This window comes from Xenopus laevis, chromosome 5S (genome assembly GCF_017654675.1).
Source record: "Xenopus laevis strain J_2021 chromosome 5S, Xenopus_laevis_v10.1, whole genome shotgun sequence".
Lineage (NCBI taxonomy): Eukaryota > Metazoa > Chordata > Amphibia > Anura > Pipidae > Xenopus > Xenopus laevis.
Genome location: NC_054380.1, coordinates 76,573,531 through 76,601,049, shown reverse-complemented (window position 1 = coordinate 76,601,049; position 27,519 = coordinate 76,573,531). Strand labels below are relative to the sequence as shown.

At 40.4% G+C, this 27,519-nt stretch overlaps 1 protein-coding gene across 1 annotated transcript in view; it reads right to left on the bottom strand.

The window, feature by feature from the left end:
- Nucleotides 1–16,457, bottom strand: part of elovl4.S (ELOVL fatty acid elongase 4 S homeolog) — a 37,483-nt gene extending 21,026 nt beyond the window's left edge. Inside the window, exons 1-3 of the mRNA XM_018265474.2 lie at nucleotides 16,166–16,457; nucleotides 1,068–1,255; nucleotides 189–269 (exon numbers count right to left, since the gene is read on the bottom strand). Of these exons, the coding sequence (XP_018120963.1) occupies nucleotides 189–269; nucleotides 1,068–1,255; nucleotides 16,166–16,235 (339 nt within the window). The 5' untranslated portion in view covers nucleotides 16,236–16,457. The remainder of the gene's footprint in view (nucleotides 1–188; nucleotides 270–1,067; nucleotides 1,256–16,165) is intronic.
- Nucleotides 16,458–27,519: the final 11,062 nt, after the last annotated feature.

Genomic DNA, 27,519 nt, shown 5'->3' with positions numbered 1-27,519 from the left:
CTGAACAACCCCCACCTGACATCACCAGCATTTGCAATAGGCCTTGAATTTATTATAATAACTTATTCATATCCAATGGGGGAAAGGGCTGGAATTTCATCCACAGGTGTGTATTGAAGTCTGGGCATGTCTCTATGTAGACTATTGGAACAAATTTGAAAGAAAGGAACAGAGAAATTGATACTTACCCTGACTTCATTTTCATCATCTGAATAATCAACAGTTTGGCATATATAACTATATCCAGCAGCTTTTGCACCAAGAAACAGCTTCAAAAAAGATAAAAAATAATTAAAGTAATGCCATATTAAGACTGTGGTTATTTAATAAAGCAATGCATTAACTAACTAATTTTTTAAAAAATTTGTTTCTACTTACCGGTAACAAAAAAAAAAAACACCAAAGCAGTTTTAACTTTCAATTCGCAAAGTCTTTATTAAGAAATTACTTACCGATTCTCTGCTTGCGCTCCTCTTCAGAAACGGCAACAGTGCGACGATCCATCATGTGACGCTCAATTTCTCCTCCCTGGCTATCGGAAGGGAGGATAAATCGAGCACCGCACGATGGATCGTCGCCCTGTCGCCGTTTCTGAAGAGGAGCACAAGCAGAGAATCGGTAAGTTATTTCTTAATAAAGACTTTGTGAATTGAAAGTTAAAACTGCCTTGGTGTTTTTTTTTCGTTAAGTAGAAACACATTTTAAAAAAAAATTATGCTACTGGTCTTTTAAGTAAAGTATCCAACATTTGAAAATGACTTATTTGTGGACACGTAGCTGCTATTGGACTTGGATGACATATTACCTACTCTAGTGTGCCACTCCTAGTATATACTATATGATATGGTCATTATGTTACATAATTCCATGATTTAGGAAGCCATTTCATAATAACAAATTTACTGAAGGAGAATTAGGAATTTCCTTTCTGCATCAAATCCTACTGTACAGTTTGTCAATATTTATAACCCTGAGACATTTTAAAATGACACAATTCTTGCAGTATGTTATCAAAAGTGGGTCAGGTTTAATTTAAGAAACAAAAACTATACATTGAAAATGCTAACCTCTTTAAATATGAAGAAATTCAGGATAACCATCCCAAAGTTGTAAGCAATCAGCAGGTAGCGTAACCGGAAGGGTTCTCTATTCTTCATAAACACTGGGCCCAGCCAGACAACAAGGAGATAGACTGTACTTATTGCCAGTGTAGGCAAAGGAGACTGCATCAGCGGCCATTTTTCAACACGTTTATCTGAAGAGACAGACATTAGAACTTATAGTGAATTGACAGATCATTTTTTATCTACAGCAATTACATACGTGGTATAAAATGAAATTGATTATACACTATGTAACCAAAATGCCTAAACTCTCAAATTTCATTGAACTGAATGTGAAGCGCAACCATTTTTTTTTTAAACAAATTCTGCTTTATTGAAAAGTATAAAGGAGAAATAAATGTAAAATGTAATTAAAATACATTTTCTGAGTTTACATTCAATAAGCAGGATCAACTGTATATAACAATCACAACAATAAAACTTGACATTTTTTAATATTGAATCTGTAGTTTGTATTGTATTCATTGCGAGCAGCTAATCTTTATCCATTATAATACTGGTGCAGCCGTGTGGGTTATCTTGATTACTGTCAAGGGGTTGACCATACATCATATCGGTAGGAGTTATACAAGGAGGATTGCCAGGGGGATGTACCTGTGCATGGGAGTATTAGGTTGTAGGAACCTCCAAACTGTTACTAGGCTGTTAATACAACCACACCAATCTGGACCATACTCATGTGCCCTCCTCCAGGTCCAACCAAATCCCCCATATTTTGTGGAATTTTTCTGGACAGTTCATTCTCATGTATGTCAGTTTGTACAGGGGCATTGCTTTCCTGATGAGGTCTAACCAATAAGGGACTGTTGGGCCAGAGGAGTCCTTCCACTTGAGGGCTATAGTTTATTTTGCATACATTAGTAAGATAGATAGAAGAGTACATTCTGCTCTTCTGACAGACACTTCCTTCACCCTGTTTAATAGGGCTATGATAGGGTCCATAGGAATTATCCAATCCGTTTTTCCTTGAATGTTCTGCAGCACTTGCTGCCAAAATGGTGTATCACAGGACAGGTCCAAACCATGTGAAAATAGTTGGCCACCATTTCAGGACATCTAGGGCAAGCCTGTGCTAGAGTGGGATTCATTCTATGTAACCTTTGTGGGGTAAGATAAGTTCTATGTATGTATTTAAGTTGAGTTAATTTATCCCTGCTACATATCATTCCGTCTGAGTAGGACTCTAAAGCATCTTTCCACTTTTCATCGTCAAGCGAGCGTATATCTGTCTGCCATTTTACTTGGGTTTTTGTCAAAGTAGAATTACCTATTGACCTTAAGCGGTTATAAAATAATGATAGAGGTTTTCGGAGTTCGCGGTTATGTACATAGGCCTCCAATCTTCTGTGAGTGGTATCTACCTGTCCGCCTGAAAATTGCGAGTTTATTGCATGTCTAACTTGAAAAAATTGGAATAACATCCGATTAGGTAATTCAAATTTGTCCTTCAGTATTTGGAAGTTCAGTATCAACAAGAATATCTGCTATGTATTTAATTCCATATCTTGCCCATAACTGGGGGTCTGGGACACTTTCAAGGTGATGTAACTTAGGGTTACACCAGAGGGGGGTAAATTTAGAGCAGTGTGTGGGGGTAGTGGGTGAGAAATTAAGAGCCACTTGCCAAGCCCCCGCTGTTGCCTTCATGAGAGGGGTGGCATGCGGGGAGTCTTTAATGCCCCTATACAGGATATATGGCACGCCAGAAACCCGGAAGCCAAATAATACACCTGTTTTTCCCCTGGGTATCAATGCTTATCTAGAATTGACCTGGCAATGGGAGCATCTGAACATCCCTCAAATGAGCCTATTACCTGTGCCTCCAACTGTGTGGTGGCATCTTGTGGGGAGGGGGAGGCCCAGCGCCAGGCATTTACCAACTGGGCTTCCAGATAGTATAAGAATAAGTTTGGAGCCCCCAATCCCCCACCCTTTACAGGGAGATGGAGAGTAGCCAAGGCAATTCTGGGTTGAGATTTATTCCATAACATTGAAATTTCAAGGCTGCTTAGGGAACACCTCCTTATTTATTGTTAGAGGGGATTGTCTGAATATGTATGTTAATTTTGGGAGAATAATCACCTTGAAGCGGCTAAATCTGCCGTATAAAGACAACGGCAAAGATGACCATGCCTCAACTTTGGACTCAATGTATTTCAAAATCAGAGACAGGTTGAGTTCTACAAATTTTTTAAGGTCCCTATGGATCCAAATCCCTAGGTATTTGAATGAATCTGCCCAAGATAGGCCGTGGGGGTAAGCAGGTGTGTCCTGGTGTTTGGGGTCAATGGCAAAGAGGAGGGATTTAGCCCAATTTATCCTCAAGCCAGAGTAGGCTGTGTGACTATTAATAATGTCCAGTGCAGCCCCAAGCGCTGCACTGGCTAGATATAGCTAGATATAACAGCGTGTCATCGGCGTACATGAACACTGTTTCTGTAACTCCACCCAGCTTCAGTCCGACCACCCTTGGATTAGTTCTAATGCGGCAGGCCATAGGTTCCATGGCTAAGGAGAAAAGCAAAGGGGACAGAGGGCAGCCCTGACTGGTACCTCTCAGAATGGGGAAGGATTGTGAAATTGTGTAGTTTGTTCTGACTCTGGCTACTGGGTTGTTATATAAGGCCTGAACCCGTTGAATATAGGTTGATGGGATTCCTACTCTTCTCGTCGTGGACCACAGGTATGGCCACTCGACCGAGTCGAAGGCTTTCTCATTATCAAGTGAAGCAATTACCCTTTCACCCGTGTTATCATGAGTAATGGCCAGATTGGTGTATAATGGTCTGATATTAGCATCTGTTGACCTTCCTGGCATAAAACCTGTCTGATCAGGCGAGATTATTTTACACAGCATCGGTGCTAGGCGGGAGGCTAATACCTTGGCTAATATTTTCGCATCTGAATTTATTAAAGATATGGGCCTGTATGCTGTACAGTCATGTGCAGCCTTGCCTGGTTTCAAAATTAGAACTATTAGTGTTGTTTGCATGGATTGTGGAAGGGGAGAACCCGAAAGGACTGCATTAAAAATTTTAGTAAGGGAGGGGGCAACTTGGTCTTTAAACAGTTTATACCAGTCCATGGGTATCCCATCAAGCCCTGGAGTTTTGCTTACTGGGAAAGATGTGATAGCTTCTTTTACCTCTTTTACCTCATCTATCGTTATGTCTGCAGCTAGTGACTGGGAGTATTGGTACTCTAATACCGAGATCTCTGTATTATTTAGGTATTCATCTATTCCAGGTGCCCCTTTTGAATTTTTGAGCTGTACAGTTCAACATAAAAGGCACAGAAGGCATCATTAATCTTTTTTGGGTCAGAAGTGTATTCTGTTGGAGATACTTTTACAACTGGTATAGTAGATGAAACCTGCTCATTTTTAGATAAGTATGATAACAGTTTCCCATTCTTATCCCCATGTTCAAATATATTGGCTTTTTGGTAGAGAATGTGTTTTTTTGTTAATTCAGCCTGGGCTAGGTTCAGCGCCGTCTGTGCATTTAACCAAGTTTGTCTTGCAGGATCAATGGGATTCGCCACATACTCAGATTCCAACTCTTGTACTCTTTTTATGAGTGCATTTATTTCAGCACCAACTGTTGCATTTATGGCTTTGATGTTTCTAATGTATTCTCCCCTAATATAAGCCTTAAGGGCATCCCAAACCATATCTATTGATGCAGAGTTCTGATTAACAGTAAGATAAGAGGAAATGCTGTCTCGGATTGGCTCTTTTAAGTCTGTGTGATTAACCCAGTAGGGACTTACGCGCCATATTTTGGCACTCAGGTCTAAAGGTAAGGCCCCATAATATTAATATATGCCTCTTGTAAGGATCTCTGCAGATGTGACTAGTTTGGCCATATCAGATGTTCCCATTGCCAGGTCAATTCTAGATAAGCATTGATACCCAGGGGAATAACAGGTGTATTATTTGGCTTCCGGGTTTCTGGCGTGCCATATATCACTAAGGCCATTATCCATTATACGTATTGGTGCCGGTAAGAATCTTACGCAAGAGATCCTGCAGGAGTATGATATCAAAGGGGGGCGGCACATATACCCCAGCTATGGTATATAGACGACCATATAGAAGCCCATGTAGAAATACAAATCTACCAAAGTGGTCAGTTACTACTGAATTTACAGTAAAGGGGCAAGCTCTGGAGATAAATATGGATACACCTCTAGAATATGTGGAGTATGTAGAGTGATATGAGTTACTTAGCCATGGTTTTTTTAAGACTTAGGGTGTTTTTTCCCACTAGGTGTGTTTCTAAGAGTATTATAATTTGGGGTTTTTCCTTTCTAATAAAATAAAAAACCATCATAGGCTTGATAGCTGATCCCATCCCCGTACATTCCATGATATCACCTTAACCCTAGACATGTTGTAAACATAGTGATAATGTGCCACGTGATCTCCCCACCCGTTATATTAACATATTGCTGCCATGTCAATAAAAATTTCAAACTAACAACATATTGGTTCTCCAACTTCCCTTCACACACCCACCCTACCCACACAATCCCCAATATAACTTTAATTTTGTGTGGGTTTACGCCTGTAACCATAACCTGTATGGAGAAAAAGAGGTTAGTATCTACTCAGCCTGTCCGATTGTGGACGGCGCTTGTGCTTAGAGTCTCGATATAATGTATAGTATTAACGTCCATGAGAGGCCCAGAAGGAAAGAAAAATAACCGATGTTGACAGTGTAAAGTTTGCTGGTTCTGTCTTTGAATTAGCTGCTTAGTAAGTACTCATGCTTCTGGTTGTTGCCGATGCTGAGGTGGCCTTCCTTCTATCTATGCGATTGTGTCCTCTGGAGTGTTGAAGAAATGGGTTTTCCCCATCTGATATATCGAAGTCTCGATGGGAAGAGCATTGCATATGGAATTTGGAACATACCGTGTTGCTGTTCCAGAGGTGGTGACTGACGGGCAAATCTCTCAAGCTTCTTGGCTGTTATCTCTTTCAGCTTTGGCTGCGATCCGAGTGAAGTTTCGGCGCGATGTGATGCAGCTGCGGCACCATCTTGGATGCGATTCCCTTCCGTCGTAACCACGGTATAAGACTTGAGCGTTTGCCTGTTTCTTCTCATTAAGATCGGGATGATGTGTGCAGTGTCACAGCACCAAAGGAAATAGTTATAATCGGCAAATCCAAATTATTGAAAGAATTATAGTAGGCCCTCAGGCGGAGCTCACACAACGTGCGTCTTACCCGGTCAGCATGCAGACCACGCCCCCCTAAAGGACCAGTTTTTACTCTGATTTAAATGATGCCATCTTGCTGGGAGATAAGTCCTAACTAATGTGATTTTAAGGGGTTACTTTAAACTCTAATTAACTGTTAGCATGATACAAATAGCAGTATTCTAAGACAAACTGCAGTCTTCATTTTTTTATTTTTTGCAGTTTCTGGTCAACAGATCTCAGGCTTGGAATTTCAACTGTGATCTGGCCTCTAGGGTTTCATTCAGTAGCAGTTCAGAAGTCAACATGGTGAATCAACAAGACAGAACCAGAAAAATTAGAAAGCAAATAAAAAAAACATGTTTTCTCTTGATTCACATTTATATTATTGTAAAGCATTGTATAAATAAATTATGTTGAAGGTAGCAATTTACCTATCTATATTTACCTATCTCTTATTATCTATGGGTAAGGTGACAGCACAACACAAACTACACCTCAGTGAATTCACATTGAATTCTGAAATAAGGGATTTGTAACTTAGCTACAGCAGATATATCAGTGCTTATTTCTAAAGTGTAAATTTCCTTTTATCTGAGTGACCAAGATACACTTGCACTTGACTGCACTAACCACATGGAGGCATCTAATGGCAAGAGAAGTCTCTGAAACAGTTGTCCACACAGAGACATGATGGTACAAGAAGCGCAAGGAAAACAACCTGACCTTGTCTATAAATAAAAGGCTCTGGCAAATCTGGTTTTGACTGCTACTCTGAAAAGTGTCTGCAGTAGTATTTACGTTATTGGTTTCTATAAAGTGGGACCCTAAAGGCAGTTGGAAATAAAGGGATAGTTACTTTAATATAACAATGAATGGGTCTGCAGTTCTGCAGAGATTTGTGGCACCTAATTTGTAAGGAAATGCTTACTCTGCACAGTACACGTATGGGATCCGTTATCCAGTAACCCTTATCCAGAATGCTCAGATTACGGAAAGCCTGTCTCCCATAGACTCCATTTTATCCAAATTTTTAAAAATTATTTCCTTTTTCTGTATAATAAAACAGTACCTTGTACTTTTCCAAGCTAACATATAATTAATCCTTATTGGAAGCAAACACCAGCCAGGGTTAATTTAATGTTTACATGATTTTCTAGTAGATTTAAAGCATAAAGATCCAAATTATGGCAAGATTCGTTATTCGGAAAGACGCAGGTCCCGAGCATTCTTGATAATAGGTCCGATACCTGTATTGAATAGAAATATATTTTGATTTTAGATGTATATCTGTATAGGTATGGGACCCGTTATCCAAAAAGCTCAGAATTATGGAAAAGGCATCTCACATAAACTCCATTTCATTCAAATAACCCAAATTTTAAAAAAATTAAATGCCTTTTCTCAGTAAAAATAAAACAATACCTTGTACAAGATCCAGACTAAGATATAATTAATCCTTATTTGAAGCAAAAACAACCTATTTTGGTTTATTCAGAGCTATTTACTAAAACTCGACTTTTTCTTACAAAAACGCCCAAATGGAATCCGCTTAATTTACCAATAAAATTACCGTGAAAAAAATTCCAAACAAATCCAAAAAAAACCAACAAACTAAAAAATCTAGAGATCAATCAGAGAGAGAAAAATCAGAAGATTCAGGTTTTCTCTCAATTTTATCAGGTATTTTCCCAAACCGATTAATTTGAGTTTTTTTATTAATAAATAAGGTCAACTCAGGCATGGGAGTTTGGTTGTGTGTTTTTTTTTTTTATAAAATATGAGATAAATTCTGAGTTTAGTAAATAGCCCCCTTAGTGTGGCCTCTTTTACTTCTCATCTCATCTATAGTTAACTGCAACACAGGGATACACATTTGTTCCTTCATGCTTCAACCAGAGCCGGGCCAGACACGCCAGGGACCCTAGGCAACCTGGCTGGTCACGGCGCCAGCTGGGAGTGCGCATGCACGAATCAACGCTAGTGTGCATGCGCAAAGTGACGCACGTGCGCATGTGTGAATTTACACTCACACGCTTCAACAAGCGCACGGAAGTGCGAACTGGCAAGGAAAGAGGGGACTGTACTAGCGGTAGACGGCAGGTACGTGCCTGGCGCCCCCTAGCTTTGCGCACTAGGCATGTGCCTACTCTGCCTACCCCTAGTTCCGGCCCTGGCTTCAACCAATTACAATACATCAAAATTGCAAAGGAGTTCTATTCAGGTAAAAATATATCAAATCCAATGTGTGCATGCGCAGAACATTTCAGTGACGTCAGGCAGTGTGATGTGTGCATGCGCAGCATGGCTTCAGGAGAGGTTGTGTGCATGCGCATGACATCCCTTCCGCTGATGTCACTTACTCCATCATAGCCCACGGAAATTTTTCGGCAATTAATCCGGCCGCCCACCCTAGAAAGTTGACAGCTCTGAACATAACACTAACTATTCAATGTGCATACTGTAAATATTCATTCTTAAGGGGCATGTTTACTAGCATTGGATATAAATATCTGGAGAGATTTCTGGAGATGTTGCCTATAGAAACAAATCACATCTTTGCTTTTGTTTTCTAACTTATAGATGGCTGTTAAATCTAATTGCTGATTGGTTGCCATGAGCAACATCTCCAGAAATCTCTCCAGATATTTATCTTCAATGTTAGTAAACACTCTACATCCCCTGACCATGGAGAGAAGCTACACATTTTTTATATGTAACCAGAGGGGAACAACAGCTTGAGAAAGAGCACTGGAGCTGCCCAAAACACCACAGAATGCTATCCCCGATGCTGAATGAGTTGCGCTTTAAATGGACTGCATTTTAAGGGATTTTAATTAGATACGGCTTCATTTGGGGAAAAAAAGATTTCATTGTCAACGTTTCGGTCCTGTCTGGGACCTTTCTCAAGACAGAAAAAACAAAACCTCCCCTACATTTAAATCCAAAAGATGGCGCCAAAAAATACTGTGTGACGTCATCTTTAGCTGAATTCACAAGTCCCATTCAAATACCCAAAAAACACATAAAGAACACTCTTGGTTTTTTGCCAAGGTCCCAGACTGGACTCAAACGTTCCTGTTCTTTCTGTGCTTGACTACATTATGAAGTCCTGGAGTGTGTCAATTATGGGGAACAACTATATATGTAGGGTTTGACTGTTTTCAGCACCTGCTGGGAATTAATCTGTAGCCACCAAGACACCAGTTAAGCAGAATCAGCAGGATGAAATGAACAACTGGTCTATTTATGCACAGAAGCACGTTGTTCTTTTGTTTATAAATACCAAGAGTGAATGCGTGAAATTAATAGCATTTGTATTCTTACTCCCTTTACAGTCACAATCTTTGCAGGCCCCATTTAGCTAACAAGAAGGTGACAGACAATACGGCCGTGCTGCTCTCATATAGTTCCTGAACTATCAAAAAAAGCTACATGGAACACAGACTTTGGATCTTTTTATAGATTGAAATATTCAATTAAAAATATACTGACATGACACCCATGTCATTATGAGGACCCAATTTCCTTTGAGGAGAAGCAAAGTTAAAATCACTGGGAGATAGGGTTGCCACCTGTCCGGTTTTGACCTGGACAGCCCAGTTTTTTGAAGGGCTGATCAGATCAAAACTGCCTGCCCAGTTTTTCAAATTAGGAAAACCGGGTAGGATTCCCTGTGAATGACACGGCCATCAGCCAATCACCAATCGCTGCATCATAGCCTCGTCTCTGTCATTACATCCCGCCCCTATGTCACGGCCCCACCTCCTGCTATGTCACGGCCTCCCCACCCGGAATTCGTAGGGAGGTAAGGTGGTAACCATACTGGGAGGTGCCAGTCTGTAAAACCACCCCCAGAGACTATAACCTTTAATCTGCTAGTCTGAGCTAGCACTCCACCATCCAGAGGTAGTGTCCTCTAAGCGCTATCTTTATTGCTGCTTCCAGACATCCCCTGTACTTAATGAAGCTGGGTACATGCACAGAACAGAAATTGACACAGACATTCATTACTGTGCATGTCCTTGCTCAGGGCACTAAAGGGTATGCCGAGAAAGTGGAAAAAGATGGTGACACCCTGCTTAGAAGAATGTGTCCTAGGCAGGTGCATTAACTGAAGAACCTGGATTTTTTTAAGAAAAAGTGTCATTGATAAGAAATATTTTATGTTGATATGACTTTAAAGTGAATGTGTGAAAATCTGATATACAATGATTTACAATAACAAAGTGATCGTGGTTTGCTGATTACTAGTCAGGCAGTCCCTATGCTTAGCTGTGATTATGCCATGCCTGAAACTCAGTATAGCTGGCAAACCAAGAAAAGAAAGCTTTTGAGTTCCACGTTTCTGTAATTGACACTGAAACAGCTGCTCCTGTGCATATTGCATTTCATGAAGCTTCCTTCCTGCTACTATTTTCTCTCATCCTTATTTATAAGATGACAAGCTTAGATTTAAGTAATTGGAAATAAATGCCCCCAAGTGATACATTTAATAAGACTCTGTTTGAAATACACTGAATCTTATTTATTAATATGTATATTAGTTTAAGTGTTAACATTCCATACATGAAAAAAGGGGAAATACTTGAATTTTTAGAGGAAAAAAACTTTAATATTTCGAGATATATTATACTCTGAAGCTGCTAAAAATTAGAATTCGAAAATACTCCAACTAAAGCCTGTCGAAATCATGCAGAAGTCAATAGCAGATGTCTCTTTCCTACTTAAAGGAATTGTTCAGTATAATAATAAAAACTGGGTAAATAGATAGGCTGTGCAAAATAAAAAAATCTTTTCAGTAATAGTTAGTTAGGCATAAATGTAATGTATAAAGGCTGGAGTGACAGGATGTCTTAACATAATAGCCAGATCACTACTTCCTGCTTTACAGCTCTCTTGGTTTCCAGTGATTGGTTACCAGGCAGTAACCAATCAGTGACTTGAGGGGGAACCACATGGGTCATAACCATTTGCTTTAGAATCTGTGCTTATTGCTGAGGATCAATTGCAGGGTGAGAGAGCTGAAAAGCAGGAAGTAGTGTTCTGTTCTGTTAGACATCTGTTCACTTTTTGAGTGCCCATACTGATAATATCCTAAAGCTATTTTTAATGGAGTTGAAAGCAATTCTGAGGATACAATAATAAAAAGACATATTATTTCATGCCTATCTACAGATCTAAAGTCCCCAGAGCTACATAAGAAAAATCAAATCAGTATATATCTCTAAAGTGATTTTGAAAAGCCATAGTTAATATCACATTAGGAACCTTTCAAGCAATCACCTATGAGTCAATTCTTTAAGATAAGGCTAATAACCCTGTATTCCACAGTTCTAATAAACTGGTCAATGTCTACGATCTAGGTGTCACAGTGGTTTTGCATTGTTGTCTTGATGCATTGTGGTCTGGTTTTCTTCTATAGTGAGAAATTACTATACTATACCTACCATGCTGGTTACCTGGCTTTTGAAAAAAAAAATTCCTACTGTTAGTGTAAATACTTGTAACTTGGACTATTATTAAAGGAATAGTCACACCTTCCAGTTTTAGTTGTCTAAATAAAGAAGCTAATCACTTCTTTTAAAGGTGCCCACTGGCTCTCCTTATTAACCAGCTTTATATAAAGCTAAGAAGTGATGACACACTTTGGGCAACAAAAATGTACGGGGGGGCAGAGGGCATCATTCAAATAAGCAATTAGTGCTAAATAGGGAAACTGAAGCTGTTCAATATTTAGTTCTTCAACTTTTGTTGTGATTGTTTTCTTAGATGCAAAATTGGGCTGATTGGGCCAACAGTCATATCACAAAGAAGGCCTAAGAAGACCCATACTTGCCTAATTTTCAAACCTGCCTGAAACGTATATGTTCTTAATCATTTCTAATTGTAACAGCTCAGTTGAGCCATGGTTTGAGACCATTGGTCACCATACAGGCTATGGGATGGAAAAATTGGCAAATAACAACCAAGAAAAAGTGGCAAAGATTGTCCAGCTGTCGATTTTTTGTTTTGTGCCTCAATGTTTTTAGAATGTTTTCAGACCATTTTTTTTTAAGATGGCAGACACACACAGAGCAGTTCACTTTCAGTAGCAATCAGCCCAGTACACGTATGGGACCTATTATCCAGAATGATCGGAACCTGGGGATTTCCGGATAATGAATCTTTCTGTAATTTGGATCTTCATACCTTAAAGGAGAAGGAAACCTAGTCGGCGCAAAAACCCTCCCCCCCCTCCCGTGTGTTGCCCATCCTCCCCCCTGGCCTACCCGTCCCGCTGGGCAAATGCCCCTAACTTGTTACTTACCCTTCTGCGCAGGTCCAGTCCACGGAGTTCACAGACGACATCTTCTTCCATGCAATCTTCTTCCTGCTTTGAACGGCGTTTTGGAGCATGCGCCAAAAGTCACAAAGTTTTCCGATTTCACTTCGTGACTTTTCGCGCATGCGCAGCAGATCGTACCGGCGAAATGCTCCTACTGCGCATGCGCCGGGCAAAGCAGGAAGAAGATCGCTTGGAAGAAGATGGCGTCGGTGAACTCCGTAGACTGGACCTGCGCAGAAGGGTAAGTAACAAGTTAGGGGCATTTGCCCAGCGGGACGGGTAGGCCAGGGGGGAGGAGGGAGGGTGGGCAACACACGGGAGGGTTTTTGCGCCAACTAGGTTTCCTTCTCCTTTAAGTCTATTACAAAATCATGTAAACATGAAATAAACCCAATAGGCCAGTTCTGCTTCCAGTAAGGATTAATTACATCTTAGTTGGGATCAAGTACAAGATACTGTTTTATTATTACAGAGAAAAAGGAAAAAAAAATCTGGATTATTTGGATTAAATGGCATCTATGGGAGATGGCCTTTCTGTAATTCGGAACTTTCTGGATAATGGGTTAAGGGATACTTAGTTTCCAGATAACAGATCCCATACCTGTAATGGTGTTATTGTCAAGTCAAACTGGTCAATGTATGGACAATTTAAAAGAGAAGGAAAGGCAAACCATAAATAGGCTTCTATGCAAAGTCTTGTGGGTATAGAACTTACTTAGCGTTTTCTACGTTTTCTCCCTGGTCTCATCTAGAAGTAGTTCCGCTCATAGGAAGACTGCAGCATCTGATTCGGGTGACGTCACGCTTTTCACGTCTTCTTCTTTCCTGCTGCCTGAGGCAGCCTTCATGCGCAATGAGCATAATTTACATCACGCCTCCTACCCTTACTGTCTCCAGTAACTAAGGAGACGCATGAGCTGTAGCTGTACGATTTAGTTAGAACAGCAAACACTTGGAATCTAGCGCTTGCGGTGCGATGCGAGGGGACACAACCACTTCCACTAATGACACTACCACCACTGAGCGCTACGTTAGCACTCCTAGGGTCAACTATTTTTTTTTTTGGCGCGTGAAGGAAGCGTTCGCTACATTACTAAGATGGCGAATGCCAAACTAAATACTCAATCCGAACAAGGAGATGGATTCTACCCGATTAGAATGGCCTATGTGACTTTCTACCATAGCGAATTTGAACATCTTGGGGAGTACAATACAGGGAGATAGGTATTGATTTTTTCCTTTCCTTCTCCTTTAAAGAAGATATATTAAAAGACCAGCATAACCAAATAATTGAAAGGATTCTTTTTGCATTTAAATATGATACCGTGTTATTGTGCATGATGTGTTTCCTTCATTAACAATACTATTGAGTTTACATCTGTATATAGCTGAAGCAGCTGTGGGCAGCAACATAGCTCCACAGCTGCATATTCCAAACACAACAAATTAGCTGTGCAGAATATAATCTGGGAAGCTAAACAGGAGTCGATGTAATTTGCATGGCTCTCTACAGGACACTAAGACTATGGCCAAGCCCTGACTGGAAATCTGTGGGTTTGGACAAATACCAGAGGGGTTGCTGTAAAATGCCATAGACAGACACTATTTATTGGGCTGGTGGGGGCTGTTTGGGCCTATTTTGATTCTCAGCCCATGTGGCATTATATGTAAGAAGTTTTCATCCCATGGCCAACATATAACATTTTTCAAGGTAGAAAAACCCCTCCCTACTTCACTGTGCAGCATGTGCTCAACATGCATGGGAACTAGTGATGTGCGGGCCGACCTGATACCCGTGGGTCGGGTGGGTTTAGGTCAACCTCGCACTGCTCCTCGCGGGTGGCGCGGTGCGGCTTCCGATTTTATTGTCTCGCGTCTGCTCGCCCCACCCCTTTTGTGACGTCATCGGCGGCCAGGTCTATAAAGGGACCCCGGAATCGCGGGTGCAGGCGGGCTGGAGCAGGGCGGGTTAGGGTCGGGTCAGGAAAACCCTGACCCGCACATCACTAATGGGAACTATATGTGAATGGTAATAGGCAATTTTCATTCATGTGAATGACAGGCAGAAAGAAATTGGTACATTTAGGTACAGGCATGGGACCAATTATCCAAAATGCTTGGGACCTGGGGTTTTCCAGATAACGGATCTTCATACCTTTACTCTACTACAAAATCATATAAACCAGAGATGTCTACAATTTTTGCAACGAGGGAAAGATTTGGTAAGGTGAAAATGTGTGGGGGCCAACCATTAAGCCTGACATTCTTTGAACCAATAACATCATTTAAACAAGGTCTGACGTCGTCAGTTTGCTAACACCTTCAGCACACAGGCAGCAGTATAGACCAAGTGGCAGATCATTTCACTAAATTTGCCCAAACATCACTGCTACGGCTAAATGACTCCTGATCGCACTTTGCTGGCGGGCCGCATTATTATTAATTTATGATGGAAGGCTGTAAATTTGAAAGCGGGCCGCAATTGGCAATTTGGACATGCCTGATATAAACATTAAATAAACCCAATAGACTGGTTTTGCCTCCAATAAGGATTAAGTATATCTTAGTTGGGATCAAATACAAGGTAATGTATTTTTTTTACAGAAAAAAGGGAAATCATTTTTAAAAATGTGGATTATTTTGATAAAATGGAACCTATGGGAGATGGCCTTTCCGTAATAGATAACAGGTTTCCAGATAACGGATCCCATACATATACTATATATTTACACACTGTACTGTCTCATTACAGACTGACCGTAGTAACTACCTAGACTAGAGTGGAAACGAGACACCCAGAAATACATCTAGTGAGAATTCAATTAGCTTTACTTTTTTGGTTCCAGCATTGCTTCATTATTATGTGTCACGGTGTTATTATTATTATGTATGTCCTTGTGCATGGGAAGTAAAGGGCTTATCAAACTCATTTAGCACTATGCAATGGTGTACTTTTACAGAGCGGTGGTGCAATTGTTTGGACTGACCAGTGCAATTGCCCATGCATTGTTATGAACAATTCACTTGAGGCCCTTTGTGGCAGATGGACAGACACACACAGGGAAGATGGTTTACAGAGGGGTGGGGGAAGCCTCCAGTGCCTGATGACTAGGCAGTGCGAATCAACAGACCTGTCCACACCATTCCCATCCCCCCCACCCCTCCTGAAATTGGTAGCGTCTCCATTACCCCAGCTCTACACTGGAGACAGCGCTGATTCCCATAGGCTTCATATACAATTGCACATGAGCTTATGCCTTTATATAATGCGGGGGGAGGGTCATTTTCACAGGGTAGGTTCACGTTAACACACGCTTAAGCACATTATATATTTCCTAAACATAACATTTTAAAATAGCCATACATTCCAAGAATCGTTTATTATTTTACTGTACAGCATGACCTCAGACACATCTATATATATGATATACGTAGCACCGTGTATATCAGTCTGTACCCCCTACAGAAGGCCGCAGTATGTGCACTATATCGCTAACATTATCGCCATTACCTGAGATGCTGAGGCACCAGTCATACAGTCGCAGCGTTCGCTGGATAACATCAGACACGGGGTTCAACATCGTTTTTCTTTGGACAAGCGGTGCCCAGCTCACACCAAACAAAGATCCCGATTTTCCTTCTCCCGCGATAGCGCTCAGAATAGTCAATGACAGCCGGCAGCCGTGCGTGACATGGCGTATTGTAGCTGTAAAGGTAACGGGGTCATCAGATGATGGCGGAGAAAGAAAAACTGCGCCACCTCTCTGCCAAGTGACAGCTGACAAGCACCCGCGATGCCGTTCCCTTGGTTACGGGCGCAGTCAAATCGCTTACTTGTAATTCTATAGCCAATCAGAAGCAGAGGGCGTGACAGCCGCTGCAGGTCTGAAAAAAGTGGGCGTATACTATAGCTCCAAAGCGACTGTAGGAAGCAGCGCCGCAGTGAGCACTGGAAGCTCAGCCTCAATTATTTTTGAGAGGAGATTAGATTAACAAAGACCCGCAAACATCTAATGTGACAGAAAATATCCAAGCACAATGAAACTGTCAAATAATAAAAAATTTCACCCAACAACACAACATGCAGAGACTAGTCTGATAGTAATACACCGGTAAAATCTGACAAATCAACAAATGTTATAAAAAATAAATATCCACATAAAGAGAGTTTCTTTTGCACCATTAAATAAAATGATTTGTAATAAAGAACTTTTGTGTTTTTGGAGGTTCCTTTACTGCACATGAGTGAATTTAATCACAGCTAAGGATGCCAGAGAAAGGTAAAATGGTGGTCTGTGGGTCCCACGATCAGGACCACCATTAGAGATCACAGAGCCACGTACAACAACGTTTTCTGGGCCTGCGCACCCCACCCCCCGAGTAGGGTTGCCACCTTCTTCTTTCCTATATATTTATCTTTTTTCCCTATTAATAACATTGGTATCAAGCATCATTTTTACCAGCCAGGTGGCAACCTTACCCCCGAGCCCCACTCCAGATCCCACCCACACCACACATACTTCAGCTATAAAATGGTATAAAAAAACATGGTGAGGGCCCCCTTATAAGTAAAAAAAAAACTGTGTGCCAGGGGTTTAATAAAATTTAACATATTGGTGTTCAGTACAAAACTTTAAAGGAGACATATTGTGTAAAAAATAAGAATGTACCAGTGCATTATACTCATTTAGATATACAAGAATTGTGCTTAAAAAAGTAGTGTTTGAGGCTGATTTATTGAATATTTCTGCAAAAACCCTAATAATCCCTCCCTTCTCTTCCACTTCCTGCTCCCTGAATTCCCAGGCTGTGCAGGGGAGCCGGCAGCTCTCAGCTCATTGCACTGTAGGACAGGAACTAATCAGCAGCTAGCAGGACCTGATAGGGAACTGAAGCCTGTCTGTGCTTGTATGACTGCAGGGCTGTGATTGGCTGTCCCCGCCTACTGTGCTTTAGGACACGCCCACCCCTCATTTAGAACACAGACAGGGATCAGCGAACAGCTATAGGGAGCTCCAATAAAGGGGCTATTTTTAAAGATAATATTAATTTTTTAGCACCATGTAAAAGCAACACCATATATTACTCATAATTGCCTACAAAATTAGTGTTTTTTCAGTTATCCTATATGTCTCCTTTAACTTTGGCTCCTTTTGCAGCTTCAGGACTTCAACTTGCAACTTCAACTCCTTTCATAGCTTCGGGTCTTTGCACAGCTTCAGGACTTCAACTTCAGCTCCTTTCGTGGCTTTGGGTCTTTTTGACACTTTGGGACTTCAACTTCGGCTACTTTTGTGGCTTCGGGTCTTTTTTGACCTAGACTACTGCCTGTACCCCCAATGAGAGCCCTGGACTGGACCTGAAAAGATGACTCTCTATCCCTCATAAGCAGTAGTGTGTCTACTAAAAATGTACACTAAATAATTTACATGCTGAGTTTTAGTTATAGGGTGCCCTCGACATGCCCCTGCCCCTTCCACACCTTGCCCAAAATCTGACAAAACCCCAACCCTTTTGTAGTAGTCTGGGTTACCTAACAGCAGTTCTGCCTCTTCCCCTGAAGATAGCCCTCTTGAAAGGTGCCTTGTCTCTTACTAATATTGGGAGGTGTCTTCTCAAATTATACTGTCACCATGTTTTCCCTAAATTATAATAGAACAGGCAATGTGTTTAATTTCCTAGATAGTCTATCTCTTTGTAGGTTAGATAGTGTTTCCTGATTTTCTTTACAGTGATTCACATTTGAATGACAAAAACTCTGGGGTTACTTAAGCTGCTAGAAATCTGCTCTAGAGCCATTACCCTAAAGTAAAACTGCCATACTGCAAACTGCAGAATATATGTAAATAATAATATTTTTCTCAACATCTTTTCCTGTTTTAATTTATAGTACTTTAGCTGCACTTGGGCTGCAGTGCACGTGTCAGGGGGCCTATCGGCTCCCAGCGGGAGTAGTCAGGACCAAGGAGGAAGCTCAAGGGTTAAAAGTGCAAGTTATGGCACCAATAGGGATCAGGAGAAAACGTAGTCAAATTCCAGGCAGAGGTTCAATAGGCAGGCAGAATGTAGGAAGGTCAAGGTTCAGGCAGGTTCAGAAATCCAGGAATCAATATCAGATGAAATATCAAGCACCCAGGAATGAACAAACAAAATCCTACAATCCGGCATTGAACCGGCGTCCTTTTATTTTGAATGTGGCGCCGGCTTGCGTGACGTCATCACACCGGCATTTGTTACCTATACCAATGGCTATTAGCATATGATCTTGGTGCAGAGCCACTCTAAGGCAAAGCTGTTACTGGTCCATAACAGAAATAAATGTGAAATGGCTGCACCTATTTACATTTATCTTTATTCATTTTTATTCTGTCTTTTTATATATGCGTATGTAATTGGTTCCCTAACTGTTGGCTGGTTCCTCTCTGGGACTTTGTGCAGTGGCAATGGGGAATTCATCTTAAAGGACTGTTAGGGAAAAACAGACTGTCTGGTTCAAATTTGTCTGCATGGGTGGATTTTAAAGGGGAACTATCTCAAAAATAAAAAATTTAAATAATCTTCAACATGCTTTCTAAATACAATCACTTAAATATTCTAAATCCTTACTGAAATTATCTTTATCTTCACTATCCCTTTCTCAGCATCTGTTTCTCTTCATTCTGTCTTCTTGCAGCAGTTGGGTGTCAGATATTCAGAGGGGTCATTTACTGCCTCTTAGTGCTTTCCAGATTAAGTGTGCAGCAACATTTATAACATGTCTGAGGAGCTCTGCTGCAAACCTGAGGCCTAAAGGGCTGCTTTTACCATTTGCCATTGTTAAATAAAATGGGCGGCTCAGTCCTGGCTAGATATAAGGAGGACAACTTTTGTGTTATTTGTTTATCTACCCTGAAGCTGCTAGGCTAAAAGAATACCTGTAAACTTCTAACATTGTATTAAGGGATGGTTCACATTTGAGTTAATTTTTAGTATGTTATAGAATGGCAAATTCTAAGCAACTTTTTTCATTTGGCCTTTATTTTTCATAGTTTGTTTTAAATGATATGCCTTCTTCATCTGACTCTTTCCAGAGTCCAAATGGGGGTCACTGACGCCATCTAAAAAACAACTGCTCTGTAAGGATACACATGTTATATTAATACTACTTTTTATTACTCATCTTTCTATTCAGACCCTCTCCTATTTATATTCCAGTCTCTAATTCAAATCAGTGCATGGTTGCTAGGGCCAGTTAGACCATATCAATCATACAGATTGCTGAAATTACAAACTGGAGAGCTGCTGAATGAAGAGCTAAATAACTCAAATACCACAAATAAAACTGGAAATCAGTTACAAATTGTCTTAGAATCTCTCTCTGTATCATACTAAGTTACTTTAAATGTGAACAAACCCTTGAAACCATTGGTATGTGTTTCAGTGTGCCCACAGTGGTGATACATAGCCTTCCCAAACAGAAAAATCACCCTCCACCTATGACTGTCTGCTCAAATTTCTGTGTTCTAAAATCTGCAAAAAAAACAAATAATATTTTATTTATGTGCCACGTCATGAACCCTGCCCACTGACGTCAATGCCCCCAAAAGCGGCAATGTTCTGCAACCTATACTTCACCACCCTGCCCCTGAAATCATTTGTCCCAACCCTGAAGTCACTGATTAAAAGACATATAATATTACAAAGGTGGCAACTCTTGCTCTCCTAATTACACATAAACACTCAGCTTGTAGGTCAATTAGGGTAAGATTTCATGAGCTATGGTGGGACCTGACCAAAGACTGGGTCTCCAAAGGTTGCACTGGCTAATAGGTGGACCTTCAAAATCTATTTATCTCATTGTAATAATGATGTACATGCTGCTTTGTACATGTACAAATGTACATTATTGTGGCTTTTGTGTTGCTTCATTTTATTTTGTACATTTATTTTAAACTATAATACATTTTTTTAAAAAATATATGTATCTATGAGAACATATTTCTCACTCTAGCCAACAAATCCTGATCCTTCCAACGCCTCACTATCACGTTATTTCATAAAGAGCTGCTATAGCCATTTTAACCCTTCTTGAGGTTAGCATAGGGTCTATCAAATTGCTATTTATTGTGCAAAACTTCCTCAAACCCATGCCTCTTCTATCATTTGTCTTCTAACCTCTAAATTGTAAGTTAAATGGGCAAGATTCTCTGGCCTAATTTCTCTCATTATGCTTGTTGCAGCCTTTGCAATTGCAATTGTTCTTGTTTATAATACTTTCTGGTATCTATTAAGTGGAATGCTTGGAACAAACTGTTTTCCAGATTAAGTTTTTTTCTTTTTTTTGTAATTTGGATCATGATACCTTATAGTAGTAAAAGGAATTAAATTATAACCATATAGTTATGATGAAAACGCTTAATAATACATACCACATCCACCTCTTCCTCAGTCAGGAAAAAAGGTGTTTGTGAATAGTTCTTTCTGTTTTGTTTTTGGTTTCTTATATATATGGTTTCTTCTTGTTTAAGAAGAAGAGCTATAAAACTATATATATAAAAAAATAAATAATGAAAACCAATTGAAATGTTTCTTTCAATTGGTCGTTCTGTAACATAATAAAAGTTACCTTAAAGGTGAACCACCCCTTTAAAGGCAGATATGAGACTGAAGTGAAGGTGATGAAACTGGCTAGGAAATACCCTTTCGTGTGCCGCATCCATGCAGCATTCCAAACTCAGGTAGAATTAAATGTCATATTGCTGTGAGGTGTGTCGATGTAGTGGCCTCTTCCCAAGAGAACATATATTTTTCTTAGAGGGAAGAGGGTATCCCTATGTCAGTCTCACAGGAAATTGATACCTGAATTCAAATAGAGAGAAGGCCTAGTTACTGCCAAGATGGAGTATGTCATCATCTAACTTAGCTACATCAAAATCTAGGACCTGCCCAGTTCTTTGTGGCCCGCTTCATAGATAGGACATTTTTTTTTAAACTTTTTAAACTGTTCTTTGTATTCTAGATAATCTGATGTGAAATCTACTTATCAGCAGTAGACTGGTGGGCGTTTGGGATTATCTTGTGTGAAATGGCCACTGGAAGATCACTTTTTTATGAAGGCCGTAAAGCACATAAATGTGTTAATCCTATCCTCGAATGCCTGCCCAGCTATGCAGAAGAGCTCAGTACGGAACTGCAAGATCTGCTGGAAAAGGTGGGTGCCATCTGATAAGGAAATATGTGATATATATATATATATATATATACATATATATGTATGTATATATATATATATATATATATATATATCCTGGAAAAAGGCGAGCACTCACAGGTCTTAAGATGCAAAAAATCTGTAAAATTTATTGAAAATAAATAACTGACTTTTCGGCTAATCCTATAGCCGATAAAAATATACCTTATTTACATAATTATATAAATTAAAAGTTTAATTCAATAATGCGTTTTCTTATATTAAAAAAACATAATGGTAAGGTGGGAAATGCTAGGGGGGGGTGCTGATTGGAAGCCTTGCCTAGGGTGCCAAACTACCTTGGCCCGTCTCTGACTGGGGCAACTAATACACACTTCACTCCTACACTGGGGACAAGTGGGCCACTGGATCCAACAGAATTCACTGGCACACAGGTACTGCTAGCAGGGGAAACCTTGCTAATTTATTTAGTGAATTGCAGCATGCAATGTTTTGGGGTAACCCCCTTTATCAAGCATCACTTAATAAATTAGCAAGGTTTACCCTGCTAGCAGTACCTGTGTGCCAGTGAATTCTGTTGGATCCACTGAAACAAGGGGGGACACCGATTACTCCATTGCTGTGCACCAGGGGTTACCACACTTGAAGGCCAGGGTGTGCGAGTGCAACTCGATTCCTCTTCGACAAGTGGGGCACTACCTGAACCACTATTAGGTGCTTAACTGATGATTTTACACAGTCCTTGGTAAATATCACAGTCCCAATCCTCCAGAAGTGGTTAATAACCACACAGTTCAAATGATTGTCCCTTCCCCAGAGCTCTTATTCCCCAGGTAGCGCTACCTTATTCCCCAAAAGTATCTCTCCCTTTGAAGTTTGTAGCAGCTCCCTCGTAGCAGGTAAATGGTTAAAACCTGTCTTCACTGTGGGGCCCCACACTTGTATCCGTGCCAAGATCCTCCCTTGGGTGGCTCACTCACCGGGGTGCTCCCAGAGGAATTCACACTGGAGATCACACGCAGCTCTGCAGCAGAATCAATCTCACTAGTGGCACCATTCTCCTTCTGAGTTTCTAGCCGCTTGGCAGGGGACAGGCTGGGCTCAATCTCCCAGGACTCAACAGCTTCTCTGTACCTTACAGTCTTACAGCTACTCACGCTGGCTCTCTCAGCTCTCTCTCTGGGAGACCCCGTGCATTTGGCTCCAAAGTCAGGCACACCCTTTTTCCCAAGGATGCACTGGGGTTCCCAGCCAATCGGATCGCTATCCAGCATGCAACTGGGCTGGATGATGTCACAGGCAGACAAACAGGGGAAGGATTCCTCATGTCCACTACATTAATTAGTGGGATACATAGGATATATAGATGAAGCAGAGTTTGTTCCAGGAATAATAGGAAGTATTTTTTCCCTAACAGAAACAAACCATTGAGTTGTTTCCATTGGGTTTTTTTGCCTTCCCCTGGATCATATATTAGTATAGATCAGGTTAGCGCAGCAGATAGTATAATAGGAAATAATAAGATGGTTAGAGTAGGTTAGGGACCTGCTCAGAGAGCCTACCTTGACGTGGTGGCAGGCTTGATACCTTTTAGCCAGATCTAGTTAAATGGGTTATTCACCTTCCAAGCACTTTTTTCAGTTTCGGTATTTTCAGATAGTACACAAAATATAATGATCTTAAAGTTTCAAATATTGTGTCATATACATATTCTATTATAATATGCACCACTCTCCTTCAAAATTTACAGTGCTCCAGAAAAAAAATGTTTTAAGAAAATAAAACCCATTTACTTAATGGAAGTGTTATTACGGTATATCTTAACTGCGGCCAGATCCTGTTCCTTCAATGTCCTGGATAAAATGAGGACTGGGCATCTTCTTATTCTTCCACAGAAAGTGGTACTGTACAGACGGAACTTTGTAGCAGCAGTCCAAGCTCCATCCAAGTCTCTACCTTTGTCTCACTACTACTAATGTACCTATATTTGATTTTGCTGAGTAGCTCCAAACATTCATTTGTAATATAATATTACATTTCATTTTCACCATAACAGTTTCCACAACATCTATTTCCCTTAAATATTCGCAGTGTTGTGTGGTGTGCTTCCTGCTGTAGGCAAATTGCATGAGGTTTCAGCAAAGAGGAAAACCAAGTGTAAATGTTCTTTTACCCTTATCCTCTGGCATGTACCAGGAGTTGTGTTTGAAAGGTCCTGCTTACCTAATAGGAGTGAGAGACTGTAAAACACAAGCCTGCTCTCCAGGAAGAAAGAAGTATTTGGACCAGAACCAAGCAGTCTGTACCTGTTGAGGGAAGGCCAGGATACGCAATGTGCACTGCAGGCAAAATGGGCAGATATTCCTTCTGTTGCAGAGCTGTAGGGGCAGACTGTCAGGTGGGACACCATTGGGTGATATCAAGGCAGCAACTCCAGAACATAATGTTTATGGGATTAATATACCATAATTTTCCCACATGTGGAATAATGTAGGCAGGTCCTGACTGCGAATTAAAATAGGCCCTGGCATTTCGGGTGCACAGAGGCCCAATCAGCCCACACAGAGGCCCAAGCAGCCCCCACCAGCCCACTAAATACTGACTTTCTATGGGACCTTATAGCAGCCCCTCTGGCATTTGCCAGAACCCACAGATTGCCAGTCCGGGCCTGAATGTAGGCAATATGCACACTTTCCTCTCCTAGATTAGACATGCATGAAAAACACTTCAGTTGTATTATTTAAGTATTTGCAAATGTTTAATAATTCAATTCTTTAATTGTTAGGAATAATCTTAAGAAACTATAAAATTAATAATAGGCATGATGGAACCACTCGAGTTGTGAACCAGAAAATAATGTATTAACAAATAAATAAAATGTTAAAATGTGAGGAATACAATATAAATGTATGTATATATGTACAAAAATTAATGGAACCATAGTGTAGCACTATATGAAAAAACTGCAACAGTAGGGTTAATTGCAAGATTTAACCCTTTGTGTTAATTCTCACCACAAGAAGGGCTATAAGAGGCGAGCAAATATGACATCACTAAGCCCTGACGAAGCTGCTCAAGGCGAAACGCGCGTTGGCCATGTGGAGGAGAGAAACGCTATCATTTGAGTGCATTCAATAATCTGGAAATCAGATACGTGGAACGAGGAGTGACTGGGATCTTTGGCTCTCCAGATCGGCTCTGGAAGTGCAAGCCAGGATGGCTCTGCGAGCAACGTAACCGCCACAGAGACTACACCGATAAGGTGGTAATGTATGCTTGGCGTGTAGCTGACTGACAGTCAACCCTATACTACCTAATATTTATGTGAGCCAGTCATACTACTTATCTGTCCGGATTTTCAGCGCAGTATTTCAAAAGGCAGAGCTCTTTGTATCTACAGCTGCAAGTTGCTACATTGTTTGTTATTATCAGCAACAAAGTGAATATGTCCTGCATACAATGTTTAAAACCACTAACAAGCGCTTCATTGTGACTTTTACTTAAGCAGGTTAATACCATGGACATAATTCAATTTGACAAACAAGGAATGCCGATCCAGATGATGCGTTTTTAATTGTCTCCTCAAAGCCTCATTATCTGCATAATCAATGATTAGCAGCTAAATTAATTCTTTTAAAAATATGGTGCAAACAATATATGGTGTTATATATAGATGAATTGTGGTATAATTAATTGTACTTATTAAATTGATATTTGTATAGCAAAAACTTAAATCATTCATTTTTGGGCTCTCTGAGGATTTATTAATTTTGATTAATATATTACATGAAGTAATCTACAGTGTGCGGAAAATAAGATCTTTAAAAACTTTATATTGTTGCAACTAATTATATCTATCTTAAGCACCGCCGTACATGGCTTTGTAAGCGTCTATAATTTGAAATAGTAGTGTGCGCTGCCAACATATATACAACAGTATTATTTTAGTAGGTGCATCCAATGGGTTCCAGAGCTGAAATGATCAGCAGTAAGAGACCATCCTGTGGGTGCAGTAACAGTATAAAGGTTTAGATCACATGTACGGAGACAGCGGATGGCATGTGACTCTCCCTTTAACATGAAAAGTGCACAAAATTTTGTGTGTTATTCCGCCGTTGAGTTTATGACATGGACTTTGTGACAGTTGCATCATTGGCTGGATATCAGAGTAATGATTTATTTTATTATAAGGTTGGATTTTAGTGGTTACTAAACTCACAAACCACAACTTTCATTGAATTTATTAAAAGATCCGAATATAAAAAGTGTGAACGTAAAAAAAAGTGCTGAACCATGCTCTACAAAATACCTCTAAAAATTCAGACAATTCTTAGTGGAAAAAAAAATCTGAAAACCTCTGAAAGTCCAAATTGATTTAAAGCAGTTCTATAAGATCAGCACAGCTTGCTTTGACTTCTATAGCACATTCAAACCAAAGTGTAGAGCAGGCATTCATAAAGGCAATCTTCCACAGGCAGAAAAATAAGTAAAATATTTATTATGTCAAATCAGCATAGCCTTTCTTTCTATAGCACATTGTCAACTTTTACTTGGTGAAGTTTTAGAGAGCTTTTAAGAAATATAGGAAAACCCCAACTTTGAGAATTGTGTGTGTGTGTGGGATCGCAATTCAATAGTAAATGGGCTCCTTATTGCCTTTAAAGGGGTTGTTCACATTCCAACACTTTTTCCAGTTCAGTTGGTTTCAGATAGTTCACCAGAAATCCAATTGCTTTCTATTTTTTATGAGTAACTGTTCTGATATTAAAGTGTAAATCAAATTTTTCACCTTTCTAAAGCAGCTCTGGTTGGGGGCGGGGATGCGCGGGCGACCCTCTAAACTGTTCAAATTCCAATATGTATACATTTAGTTGATACATTTCTTATCTTTGTCCCTGCTGAGCAGAATCCCTGAGTTTTAGTTATGTGTGGGCCGGGCTGATACCCGCAGGTTGGCCGGGTTCAGGTCAACCTCGCACCCCAATTTGCGGATGGTGTGCGGGTCGAGCTCTACTTTTATAGCCGTGTACCTGCTCACCCCACCCCTTTTGTGACATTATCGGCGGGTCAGCGCAGGTCTATGAAAGGAACCCGAAAGCCAGATGTGGGAGGGCACTGGTGAAGGGAGGGCAGGTTCGGGTCAGTGTGGGTTTTACCTGACACGCATATCACTACTGAGTTTCATTACAGGCAGCTGTAAGAATTGATACACTATTTGCTAATACTCCAGAAATGCTGTAAAAAATGTATCAATTAAATGTTGCAAAATTGTAACACTTCAGAATCTGCACCTGAATTACTGAGCTGCCAGACGCAAACACCAGAGACACGAACATTCAACTTTAAACTTGGATTTTGGAAAACGGAAAAAAATGGAAAACAATTGAAAAAAGTCTTTATTTCTGGTAAACAATCTGAAAACAACTCAACTGAAAAAGTGTTTGAAAGGTGAATAATCATAACCGTCACCTGCAGAATTCTCACTGAGCGGCTCTTTAGGGGCAGTCAGAATTCCACAGGTGGTGTGACAATGAGTATGGTAGCAGAAGTGAAGAATCTTGGAGGGGTTTTCCACGAGGATCAGGACCCCCTGCAGCAAGTACACGCGAGTTAAGGAGGAGGGCGCATGGGAATGGGATCAGAGTCCTCCCCTGTGTTTCTGCCTAGATAGCTTG